At 39.7% G+C, this 12,884-nt stretch overlaps 1 protein-coding gene across 2 annotated transcripts in view; it reads left to right on the top strand.

Moving 5' to 3' along the window:
• The window catches only part of TMEFF1 (transmembrane protein with EGF like and two follistatin like domains 1), a 114,660-nt gene that overhangs the window by 68,228 nt on the left and 33,548 nt on the right, over positions 1 to 12,884 (top strand). For both annotated transcript variants that reach the window (XM_054284874.1, XM_054284873.1), the window contains exons 3-4: positions 3,886 to 4,015; positions 10,340 to 10,366. In XM_054284874.1, the coding sequence (XP_054140849.1) occupies positions 3,886 to 4,015; positions 10,340 to 10,366 (157 nt within the window). The remainder of the gene's footprint in view (positions 1 to 3,885; positions 4,016 to 10,339; positions 10,367 to 12,884) is intronic.

The raw sequence follows: 12,884 nt of genomic DNA, 5'->3' as shown, positions 1-12,884 counted from the left end.
GACCCTTTAGTTTACAGTTTTTATAACTATCATGGCAATTCTTCTCCCTTCTACCATCAACTTTTTTAGAGAAAAATATAGCAGTTCTTTCTTTTTACAGTTTTTAGCCAGGACAAATATATCAAATATTATGTACAAGACTCATGGTAAAACTGGAAGAGCTGGCAGTGTTATCAGCTAACCCTGGAGTGGGCTGTCTTTCAGTGTTTTAAAAATAATTTTGTGTTCTGTTTCCAATAAATAATAAATCAAGGGGAACCAGAATAGCAAAGGTGTGTATATGATCTTGCATTGGTTTTGGATTCCAGTGTTTCAGAGCTGGCTTTTGATAATGTGCTGTTCACCTGTGCTGGGGACATTGTTCTAGCTGCCTTTAAAAGGGGGAAAAAATTCTTATGAGACAAGGCTTTTTCATCTCTCTCAGTCTGTCTGTAACATTTATTTATGCAAAATAGTAAAATCAAAGCTCAGTAATGATTATAAAAAAGGGGGGGGGGGGGAATACAATCCTAGGACAACCAAAGGTTTATTTTTGGTAGTTTTTTGTAGATGGTAAATTTTGTGACTTCCTAATCACCAGGTCTTTAGGACATACAAAAAAAAAAAAAAACCAAAACTAGTCCATGTGCTAAACTGTTGATTTGTTTTGAAGAGTGCAATTTATTTTTAAAGCCTTGTTTTTAAACTACTTGCATGCTTACTTGTACTTGTTGAATAATTTATTCTGTACTCTTAGGAAATAAGTCCATGGGTGAGGAGAAGATACTGTGTTTTTCAGACATAGCAGGTTGAAAATGTTCCTGTAACTCTCAAATTTAATTGAGCTTACTTGACTTGCTGCAACTAGCAGTACCAAAATTTCCAGGCAACAAACACCCAGCCCAAACTGTTAGGTTCTTCACATGCAAGACTGTCTGAGGGCTAGCTATTTTTTTTTCTTATATTTCAAGGATTTGAAAGGAAAGCAGACACATTTGTGTATAGTGGTTCAGCTGAAGAGGCACTGAAATGAAGATGTGGGAATATCAGCCTGTTCTTCCAGAAGTGTGTTTCCTATTCATCACAGAGCTGGATTATTGTGCCACTACATTGTTTTCCTAAGATTACTTTGCAACCCCTGCTTGTAGTTCAGAGGTCTAAGTGTCTTTGCATAACATATATATCATGGATGTCAAAGGCTTTAGCCAGGAAAATACTTGCTGAATTAATACAGCAAGGCATTTTTTATGTTGTTAAAACTGCAATTTTTAGAAAAATGTACTCTAACAAAAGAGCTGCAAAATTAAATTGATCTGGGATCCAGGTTGTGGCCAGGTAAGATGTTCCCGCTAGCACGGAAATCACAGAATCCAGGAGTAGGCTGAGTTGAAAGGGGCCCACAAGGGTCATTGAGTCCAGTTCCTGACCCGGCACAGGACATGCCAGGAGTCACACCAAGTGCCTGAGAGCATTGTCCAAACACTTGTACTCTGTCAGGCTGGTGCTGTGATAACTTCCTGGGGGATCCTGTCCCAGTGCCCAAGCACTCTCTGGATGAAGAACCTTTTCCTAATATTTAATCTAAACCTCCCCTGACACTTCAGCCATTCCCTCAAATCCTGTCAGTGGTGACCACAGAGAAGAGATCAGTGCCTGCCCCTCCTCTTGCCCTCCTGAGGAAGTTGTAACTCAGTGAGATCTGCATGACAGAGGAGTGTTTTGGGGATCAGAGTGGCACAACTAATCAGAGCCACCCATGAACTAAGGCGGAGACTGGGGCAAACTTTCTTCAGATTAGGGAAAATGGATGACAAATTTCAGTGTTGTTTGAAACACCTATAATGTCATGGCAGCAAGAGCTCTGTAGGCTAAAAGGTCTTTTCCTGTATTTTGGATCAGCATCTAGTGCGTGTGTTATGAACTAGTGTGGGAGGTAAGATGGGGTGAGGTGGGATGAGGAGAGAGAGAGAGACATCATGGGGCTCTTTTCCAACTTCAGTAAGAAAGTCTTTACAACAATCAGTTTAATTAGATAACTGGTTTAATAGGAGAGAATAGGAAAAGGAGATATGTGACAGTGAGTAAATCTTACAAGCCATTCAGATGTTGTCTCTGAAATCACACAGCACTGGATGGACCTTGGATGGATTTTCCCATGGCACACTGTATTGAGCAGATCCTGTGCATGAAGAGATGCTCTCCCTTTTGGCCATTTGAGGTATCAGAGGACTTCCTCACAAGAAACCTTCACTCCTGAAGGGTGCTCACAGGAGAACTTTGGGCTGTACTGTAACAAATCACTAAAGGCTTACCAAACTGTAAAAAAGGAATCCCTTTACTTTTCATTTTCTATCCTCAGAAGAGAACCTGCAAATTTAAAAGATCATACTGAGACTTAAGGAGGATTGAGAATTATCTATTGAACAGATAATCATCTATTGGAAAGTATTGTCCCCTTGGGAGGTGCCTGTTAATTACTCTCTAGAAATGACTGTTCTGTATGGCATGTGGCAGGACTAATGGTTGAATGTCTGAGAGCTGCTCACTATAGGGAAGTAATAGAAAAACTGTTAGAAATCATTTTTAGAGCTGGCAGAATGATTTATTTTTGTTTATACCTGCTTAGTTCATTCTCAGTTGGTCATCTATGGCAGGATGACAGAGGACTGGAGGGTAATACTCTTCAAAATTATGTTTTAACATTTCAGTATTTTGACCTTTATGTATGTCAAAGCACAAAGAAACTCTTGTGGGAGACACTCTCATTTGGAATTTGGAGAAGAAACTCTTTTAAGTCATTTTAGCTTAACTAATGTTATTTCTGCATGCACTCTCATGGGTTGAACAACACCAGTTTAATCATTAACTTTGTGTGGTTAAGAACTTTGGTGGCTGCTCAGTATTTCATCATTGCTTCTTGGCTTTTGTTTTTGGTTGGGTTCTTTTTACATCAGGGTGTTGAAGACACAAAAGGTGTCTGACTTACAGTTACCACCACACCCCCAAGAAGGGCAATATCTCCTTTTCCGTGCTGTGAAGCGGGGTTTGGACCTCCAGTTCAGCAGGAAGTTGTGCAACACTCTCAGATGTCAGGCAGATTGCTGGTCCCAGCATCTGAAATGCACATTATGTGTACACATTATGTGTACAAGGGGTTTATTTCTGTTAGAATATAAGAAAACAGCAAAATGTAGGTAGCTTCTGCAAAAGCTATTCTAAATTATAAGTTTTCCTTCCTTTCTTTCTCTTTCTTTCTTTCTTTCTTTCTTTCTTTCTTTCTTTCTTTCTTTCTTTCTTACTTTCTTTCTTTCTGTATCAAATTCTACTAAATTTGATTTAAATTTTTCAATGTAGTAATAGAAAAGCATTATTATAGTTGTTGACCAAGTAAAAGACTCCTGATGCTCTTGAATTTAATGAGAGTAGCTATTGTTTTCCACCTCCTTTGTAAGACTGTTCTGACCAAAAAGGTCAGCAAATCTCCCCTTAAGCCCTCTTCTCCTTAAATTCTCCTTTGCTCCGTTTCGGCCCCCTGTGCCTAGTCATACTTTCTTGTTTTATCTTGAAGAAGTTTTCTCCTGCCTCAGTGTTTATCCTTCAAATACTTCCCGATGCCTGGCATATTCCCTCTAGCCAGTACAAAGTCCCACCATAGTTATTTTGTGCTTTTAATCTTTCCTACTGAATTCCTATGTTCAGTCCATGTGGAGTTAGACTATTATTTCAGTGATCCAAGAGGAATACATATAGTGATACTGAAAAACTAATATATTTCAAGTAGTTCTTTAGCAAAAAGGGTTATAAGATGCTGTTAATAACACAACTATCTTCCTGTATATTAATATGCATTTCAGATTAATCACTTGATTTCTGAATGACTGGGTTATATTATAATTTCTTTTCTAGTGTCACACGAACTATATTCCAGTTTGTGGGTCAAATGGAGACACTTACCAAAATGAATGCTTCCTCAGGAGAGCTGCTTGCAAGCACCAGAAAGAGATAACAGTGGTATCAAGAGGACCTTGTTATTCTGGTATGTAAAACATCACTTTGTGTTACTAATGAATGATGTTTTATGGTTAGCTCTTTAGTTTTGCCCTTAATTCCAGCAATTAAATTTTTTGTGCTTTTCATAGGATGAAATAATGTGGAAAGCCCAAGTCCTCTTTAGGAATGGAACCTTTTGCTAGACAAGAAATCTGATATATCTTCTGATATGCTAACAGATTAATAAATAAATACTACAAGCTGAAATACTTTATCTGAGAAAATAGATTATTAATGCTTCTGTGGTGCTTATAGAGGAGCATTGATAAACATCAAAAGGCTTTTAACAAATTTGAAGCAGATTCTAAATTAGCCATTTCTTTAGGACTTTTATTTTTAGGATATACAGAATTAGTGTAGCATCCAACAAGTGACCCTGGTCATCCAGACTGCTGCTCTACCTGTATCCAAGGCATCATCTTTGACTTTGGGTCATTACATTGAAGATATGCATAACTTAAAAATCTTTCTACCTCACATTTCTAATGAACTTGACTTTTTTGTCTTTCCACACACTTAAAGCATAGATTTTTCCACATTTCAAATACATGGGACAGGTTTTTCCTGTCTTGAATATTACAACATACTCTTAGACACAGAAACTTTAACCACCAGTGGTGTTCTGAACCTCTGGGGAGATTCAAAGCTGGTGAGACCAGACACATGGCTGGCTTTCTTAGAATGAAATTAAATGGCTCAGTGGTGTCAACAACTGCAATCTTTGGTACACATAAAATATTAAGCTGTGGGACAACCCTCATCTTTGGATTCAGAATGGTTGGTCAGATTAATCTAAACCAGGTTATGTCCATATGGTGGCCAAAAGCGTGACCGTGGATTAGATGCACAATCCTTACTAACTTCATGTTGCTTAGTTGCAATGACAATTTAGAGTTATCAGGCCTGGAGCTCACTGGTAGCTGCAGAATCTTATCTGGAAAATGGGGTAAATGCACATGCAGCAGATTACCTACCCCAAGTCCTCATGATGCCAGTCCCAGTTACCTCATTTACATGCAGCATGTTTCACACCAGCTGCTCTTTGAGGCCTTTGACTGCAGCACAGACCTACCCTGAGGTCTGGCTCATCTTTGCTGAGGTCCAAAACCATCTGTGTTGTTGGTCCTACTACTGAAGGAAGCCCACGTTTCGTGCCCAGATCAGAAGCATAATTCCAGCATCTCTCAGGCTGATGACTGAATCTACTTGTCTTTCCCAGTCTCCCACCAGTAAATTATCTCCAGATGCTGCAGAAATAGGAAAAAAAATGCAATCCAGTTTGGAGGACTCACATATTACTATAACAACACCCAAGAAATATGAAGGTTTGCACTGAGGATGTGTAATTAAATTTTATTTTTTTAATTTCATGCTCAAGTCATTTTAAGCAATGGACAGACAGCATGAAAATTTATTTCTATCACTACAACAAAATTCTAGGATAATGTTTTAGGAACAACAAGGTGTGTTTGCATATATATGCATTCTACTCTACTAAGAAAAAGAAATTTTGAAATGAAAAATCGATTCTTCTCAGCCTCAGGTTGCTGGCAGCTAATTACTACATTATACAGCTAGTAGGGGATTTTTTGTTTTTCAACCTTCCTCTCCTTTTCTTTAAGTCCTACATAAAACCCAGGAAATGCAGCATAATTTTTAGCACTTAGCGTAACTGATCAAGAAACGTACTGAAACACAATGCTCCAGAAATGTGCTGAAAGCAGGTTTGTGAAGCAGAGGCTCTGATTCAGTCTCTGAGTACTGCACTTACACTGCCACAACTTTAAGTGCCTCAGCAGAGCTCCGCTAGAATGGCACCTGCTGCTCCCTGAGTGCCTGATGTGCTTCGGGTGACGCGAAAATATCGGATGTTAAAGGTCAGCACCCAGGACCTCTCCATGCCCTGCCAAAACGGTGACATATTTGTGCTCTTGATCTGTTACACCTTGTCCAGGTTTGGAGCAAATTTGGGGAAGAATCCCCCAAAGGATCTCTGGTGGGAAAAGCAGATCCAATCGGCCCCTCCCCACAACTGGTCCGGGAGGAAAAAATACGTCCTTGGAGAAAGGTGGAAAAAACCTGTTTATTAAACAATAAAACCAAAACAATATCAAACAATGAGACCCCTTGCCACTCCAAAAGAGATTACAAACTGAGAAAGCCCCATCCCTGGGTTGCAGCTCACTCAGTCTCTGATCAGTCCCTCCGGTGCTGGAATTGTCACAGGCCAGGCCCGGCCCGGTGGGCCACAGCTGCAGCTGCCGGTGCTCTCCTGGGTGTTCAGTCCAGAGCAGTTTCAAGAGGTCCAAAGAAAAGGGAAAAAAAACAGTCCAGGGAACTTCTTTGCCTCAGCTAGCTGACACTAACTAAAAAGCAAAAAAAAGAGCTCTGTCCCGCTGTCTGTCTGCAGACAACACAGTCAGGAGCAGGAATGTGTAGGAGTGGAGTGCAGTGTCTGAAAACAAACTGCACGCTTCTTCTCTCCCCCCTTTCACACTCTGGAACACTCTTAAAGGTGCAAAACTTATTATTCAACATAAACAGAATGAGATGATTGGGGATAAAAGCATCATATAGTCAACCCAGGACACACCTTCCATGGAGACTCAGATATCAATATCAAATATTAAAAGATATTTGGTAGACCCCCATTAATTTTCACTGGCTGCCTTTGAATTTGTTATTAAAATGCTTTGTTCTAGGGCATCATCTGGGAGAGAGATTCACTGGTTTCCTGTCAGAGTTTTGTTTTTAAAAAGCAAAGCTTCATCCTGGTGGGATGCACCCAAGACAATAGGATGAAATTCCTTCTTAGTATTGGAACAACTGTTTAGTATTTAAAGTATATCAGACTTCTGAATCTCATACAAGAATAAAATACTTCCTATTTGCTAGGGATTGATACCTTCTGTAGCTACAGCACTGTAACAGGCTACACTGAGTGATTTAGTCACTAAATCATTATTCTGTTTCTTGGCAGGTAATATTTTGATTAAAATTTTACAGACATAAGTGATTTGCAACGTATTTTCTTATTTTCTTTGCCGGAAGGCTGTCAGAGTTTCAGGATTCTAAAATAAGCAATGTTTAAAGAAAAGTCAATTATAGATGCTTTAGAAATAAACAAAATGCAAGTTTTGACATTAAAAATGGTTGTTTAGAGAAATGAAAGAGAATGTATGGATGAAATTTTGGGTCTGCATATACAGGTTTTAATATTGATTTTGACTGCTGCCAGATTTATACTGTATGCACATGAAAATGTTACCACACAATGATGTAGTACTTGATTATACTTGCAGTTTCTCAGTGTACTGTATACATTTAGAAACCACAGTCCATTGCTTTCTGTAGGGATTTCTGAGTCAAAAAAAAAAAAAAAAGAAAGAAAAAAGGGGAGTAAAGCCATTTGCAGAACTAGAAACAAGCACAGGATTTATTCTCCTAGGAGTGGCTTATGGAAGGGTCCACTTGCTTAAAATTTGTCAGTGGACTGTTTGCCCTCCTGTTTGTACTTAGCAGTTTGGAGCTGTTGCTCTAAATGGGCAAGAGATGGGTTCCATTTTTATGCTACTTTGAGTTAAAAGCCATCCCTCCTGAATGAGAGAGGCTGCAGGTATTTTTGGTTTTGGGGAGCTTTTTCTGCCTCTGCACCAAAGCAGACCCACAGTACAGAAATGGCTCCTGTTCAGAAAGAACAAAAAAGGAGATTCTGACTGTAGCTGAGTGCTTACAGCATTAAGATGCTGTGTCTCATCCAAGCCCTTCTTTGTGTATTTTATCCAGAAACTCCTTATGGATTAAAGCAGCTCACAGCAGAAGCTTGTATATTTGTGTATTAGCATATTTTCTATAGAACCGTGGAATGGTTTTGTTTGGAAAGAACTTTGGAAGGGACTTTAAAGATAATCCAGCTCTCACCTCATGGCCCTGAGTAAGGATATTTTCTGGTAGACCAGGTTGCTCTATGCAGCCTGGCCTTGAACACCTTGAAGGAAAAGGCACCTATTTGAAAAGGGTGGCTTAAGTAAAGATAGAGATCAATCACTCCTCCTCTAATTACTGACCAGGGGCTGGGGGAATGCTGCTTGTGTCCAGCATCTTCACTTCTTTGAGCATCTTTCTTGACTGATCTTGGTGCATGAAGACAACTTTTGAAAACACTGAATTCATTAAAGGCCTGAAAAGAGCAGGGGTCCTTGTCCAAGTAAGCTGGAAAAAAATGCTACTCTTTTAACCAGCAGCTGCCTGGGAAAATCTAGCCAAGGCTCAAGAAAAGAAAAAAAAGCAGGAACAGCAGCTTAGTTTAGCATGGTTACCCTGGAGATGAGAGTCCTAGCATAGCTCCCAGGGAAAAGTTGAAAATGATACAGTGTTATAGATGATGACACTTTTTTTTTTCCTAAATCCTTTTTGAGAACTGAAAGTCCAGAGAGGTAGAAATAAATCTATCCTGCTGCTGTGATGTCCTGCCGGGTGGACTTCATGTATATCAAGCCAATTATCTATAGAGATGGGTGGTCTGAGCCTCAACTCCATTATTTACAAGTGCTTTCCATGTGTGGTACCTGCCCTGCCCTGTGCACACTGGATTTAGCCAGAGCCCCTCACACTGGGCTGAGCAGCATTTCTCACCTCAGGGGAAAGCAGTCAGAAGGTGAGAGCTGGAAATAAAAATATAGAAAAAGTCAAGACTCTGAGACATTTGCCCTTTGTCTTTCATATGCATCACATTTGGTGAACTTGCTCATATTTTTATGTCAGCTACCTCTCCCCCAAAACTGCTTATGGCACAATTTCACCACCACAAATAATGCTATATATTAATTCATATAAGTAAATCATGCTCCTTCAAATTCCTAATGAAGCAATACTGCATCATAAGGCATATTTCTCAGTGACTCAACAAGGACATTTTATATGGGATTGCATGCTTTGTCAGTAAAGTGGGTCACTGTCAATGGAGAGCAGAACCTTCTGGTTTTTGTGTTAATTTCTGTAAGGTTACAAGCTCAGTCTGTTAGATACCAAATAGTGGTATAGGAGGAAAGAAAGGGAAATTAAGGCAAAAGAAAAACAAATCTCTATTCCTGATACTCCATGTGACAGGAAATCATTTTTAATGTGTGAAGTGACCCAGTAACGTGGAATTTCACACTTTCATCCACGCACTAGAGGGAATTATTCTTAGAAATACAGCTCCTTCAAGAAAAGCAGGGGAGGGAACTGAGCAAACAGAGGGTTTGGTTTTTCCTCTGATGTGAACAACGACCTCATGTGTGGAAGCAAAATTCCCACTCCTCTCACTGTCTGGCCCCCTTCTTTCAGTTTTTAGCAGATAAATTCAGCTGCCTTCTCCATCACCAAAGCAGGCAGGAAAGGAGAGGTGTGGGATGAGCAGAATATGTGCTCTGCTCCTCTCCTCAGCTTCCAGAGCAGCTAATCTAATGGGAATGGGAAACAATCCACTGACAGTAGCTGCCACTCCATTCTCTCCTCTCCCCCTCCTCTGAGCTGGAAAGGCAGGGGGTTTTGTGACTCAGTTCATGTGTTTGAGGGCTTGACTTTACTGCTGTGCAGGCTGAAGCCCGTGCAGAGCGCTGCCCAGCGGGATGCACATGCAAAATCCCTAAACAGATCCATGCTGCTCTGAAGTAGAGTTAGTTGGCCGGGCTGGTGAAGAAGCTCAAGTCCTGCTGCTCAAGTCCTGCTAATGCAAATGGGATCCAGTTGAAAGCTGCCACTCACCAGATGCTAATCCAGTCAGTCAAGTGTCAATGAAATAACAATGCCATTAGAGCATCTTTATACCAAGTGATTGACTCAACTGACAGAAGCAATTTTGTCATTAGATGACTTAAATCAACCTTACTTGGATGACTAGTTGTCTTCTGGAGGTACTTCTGCGGTCAGGTGATTTAGGTGTTGAAGTTTGCCTTGAAGTACCACTCCCAGAGCCAGAGGGTAAGGAAAAATAAACGTTCCAAAAATCGGAATTTGTACTCTTCATCTCTTTTGGGTTTAACAAATTTTAATCTCTAACAGTTGAAAAGAGGGTAAGAAAGATATTTGTTTTCAGTACTGAATAATGCTGTTCCTTGAGTAACATCTTGACAGGGAAGAGAGAGACGAGGGCACAGTGAGTGTGGACAAACAGTGTTAAAGGATGCCAGACCTTATGTGGGATATTTGTTTTTACAGCTGGCTCATGAAATGTAACATCTGTGTAATGTTTTACAGTGACAAGTTCCTGAACAAACAGCTGCTCCTGGAGCAATATTTTCATTTGCTTTCTTTTTTTCTTTTTCAGATAATGGCTCTGGGTCAGGAGAAGGAGGTGAGTACCAAACTCCACTTATCTTTGGTTTTGGTCTTTCTGTTAAACAAATGTATGCCAGTTTTATACACATATATACACATGGCTACTGTATAGCACATGAATTGAGGGAAAATTATGGCACTTAAAATAAACTTTAAGGTTGCAGTGATATTGGACCATCTCAGAACAGTAGTGGTAGAGGAATAGGTTGTAGTTGGCATTTCACTAATATTGTTCTCTCAGATTTGACCTATATAATTTTTCATTTGTTACCAGCAATGCAGTGCAATATTTAGATCCCTATTTCACCTGTATTTCTCTCCAGAAAATAACCATTCACAATAAATTTCTTACCATTTTCCCCTTCCATTTATTTCCATAGTGTCTAAAACATCTAAGTTGTTACTTTATGCTTGATTGAGCTTGTTGCCTTACATATAAAACAATTGCATTATGATATCTATTAATATGAAGTATTTTACTAAAATATTTTTGTTCAAAAATATATATATTCAAATATATATATATATATATTGCTGTATATTCCAAGAGGGGATGTAGTACAGCTGATGGTAGTAGAAGAGTTCCCATCTTTCAACATATCTTAATCTTCTTCCAAGGGTTAAAAAAAAATTATCTTAATTCTATCTTTGATACTACTTACAAGAATACATATAGAATGAAAAATATGAGACACAGATATATACAAACACAGAAAAACTGTTTTGCTTTTAGGCTTTGGTAGTGTTAAGAAGGTGTTGCATTTCATGGTGATGGGACTGAGTTTTGAAGTACTGCAAATCTTGTCTAGCTACATAAAAATGTGTTTTTGGGGAAAGCCATCTATGGCATCACCGTGTAGCTAAATGTAACAGTTAATTATTCAAAAACCAGGAGCTAGCTCACTCTTTTGTTCCTGTATGGAGGTGAAGGGGGGCATTTCCCTCCCCCTAAATAAGCTGCTATCAGTAAATTCCTGGGCTGCTGCTAGCTGCTGCTAGGGCCATTCTCACCTTTGTTTCCTTTTGGGCCAGTGTCAGAAGGAACAATTTTCTGCTCAAACGCTTCCTCTTCTTACCTCCACAGGTGACTTTTCTGATGCTTCACACTCTTTCCCCAGCTCTGTTTGCTTCTTCTTCCCCCTTTGTTAGCCAACCTGTTATTCCACTAGGCCTGCGCCCTGCAAGCCAAACTTTCTGGTCTTGGTACTGCTATGCATTTATGGTAGGAGACAGATGGCAGTAATTTAGTCATTCATGTTTCACTTTTTTTTTTTTTAGAACAGTTTTAGAAAACTTTGAATGCCATTGAGATTAGTTGGGTTTGGGGTTTTTTTTCCTGCAGTATTTTCTAATAATATTTTTGTATGCTGGTTAAAGTCTCTTGTAAATGTTACTGTGTTGCCCTGGAAGGGATTGGCAGCCAACTGATAGATGTCAGGATTCTTTAGCTTCAAGAGAAATTTTGAAAAACATAGGCCAGAACATGCTATGTTCTGTTGCCTGCACGCTGAAGAGGTGAAAGGTCCATGTTCAAATACACTCATTCCTTGATTTGGGCAGGAGGCTGAGCCCAAATCCGCCTGTGTGGGCAAGAGAGACCCACATGGGCTTCCCTTTGTCATTGCTGCTCTTTTTGTTCTCACTTGAAACGTTCATTGAGCCTGGGACAAAGAGCTGGGGAGGAAGGATTCGTGCTGTGGAAGGGCTTTGTTAGCTGGGGCTCAGCATGCCAGTGCATTTGAATTATTTATGCAAAATAGAATGCCATCGGCTGAGGAGGTTTGGTGGTCCCTGGATACCTTGCAGAAGTAGATGGTGCATTGTCTTGGGAGGTGGAATATGTAGATGCAGTTCACTTCAGGCAGAAAGAATTGAATCTGGTTCCCTTGGCCCCAGGTGAGTTTCTGCAGTGCCTGGGAATTGAATTAAGAAGGAACAATGTACCCACTCTGTCCTCCAGCAGTTTTGTGCCATTAGGCCTTCATTTATTGGGGTTTCTTCTGAGTGCCTTTGGGCCAACTGAAATGTTCCTTCTTCTGTTCAGTACGAAAACAGTTAGGTTTAGTTCCTAATTTTAAGCTACGGAAAAGAAAATTTAAACAATGAAACATTGAAAATCCAGCTTGGCTCTTCTTCCTTTTTTGATATATCTTGTATATTTGATATATCTTGGATATTTGATATATCTCTCCTTGTGCACCTTCCTTGCTAAACTGGGTGTTGGGTAATACTTCTGTGGGACAGTTGGTTACTCTTCAACCTGTTGTGCCATTTTCTATGTCTGAAAGCAATCCTTCAAAGAATGGAAATCGTTGCTGCTTTGGTTATTGAACTCTGTCCTGGCTGAAAATCCAAGGAAATTTTTGTAACTGGAATTTGGGCTTTTTTTCATAATTGAGGTAGCTGTAAAAGTGTTACATGAAAACATTAAAACCTGAAAATCTTACTACAAGTTAAGGGAATTCAGAAGGAAAACCAGACTTCTTGAAGACTGTTTGACCTATTGAGGATGGAGATGCATTGTTTGGAATTCA

This window comes from Melozone crissalis, unplaced genomic scaffold, assembly GCF_028551555.1.
Source record: "Melozone crissalis strain CALT ecotype California unplaced genomic scaffold, PUWL_Pcris_2 ptg000042l_1, whole genome shotgun sequence".
Classification (NCBI taxonomy): Eukaryota; Metazoa; Chordata; class Aves; order Passeriformes; family Passerellidae; genus Melozone; species Melozone crissalis.
The sequence above is the reverse complement of the archived record's forward strand: the minus strand, read 5'-3'. Positions and strand labels throughout refer to the sequence as shown.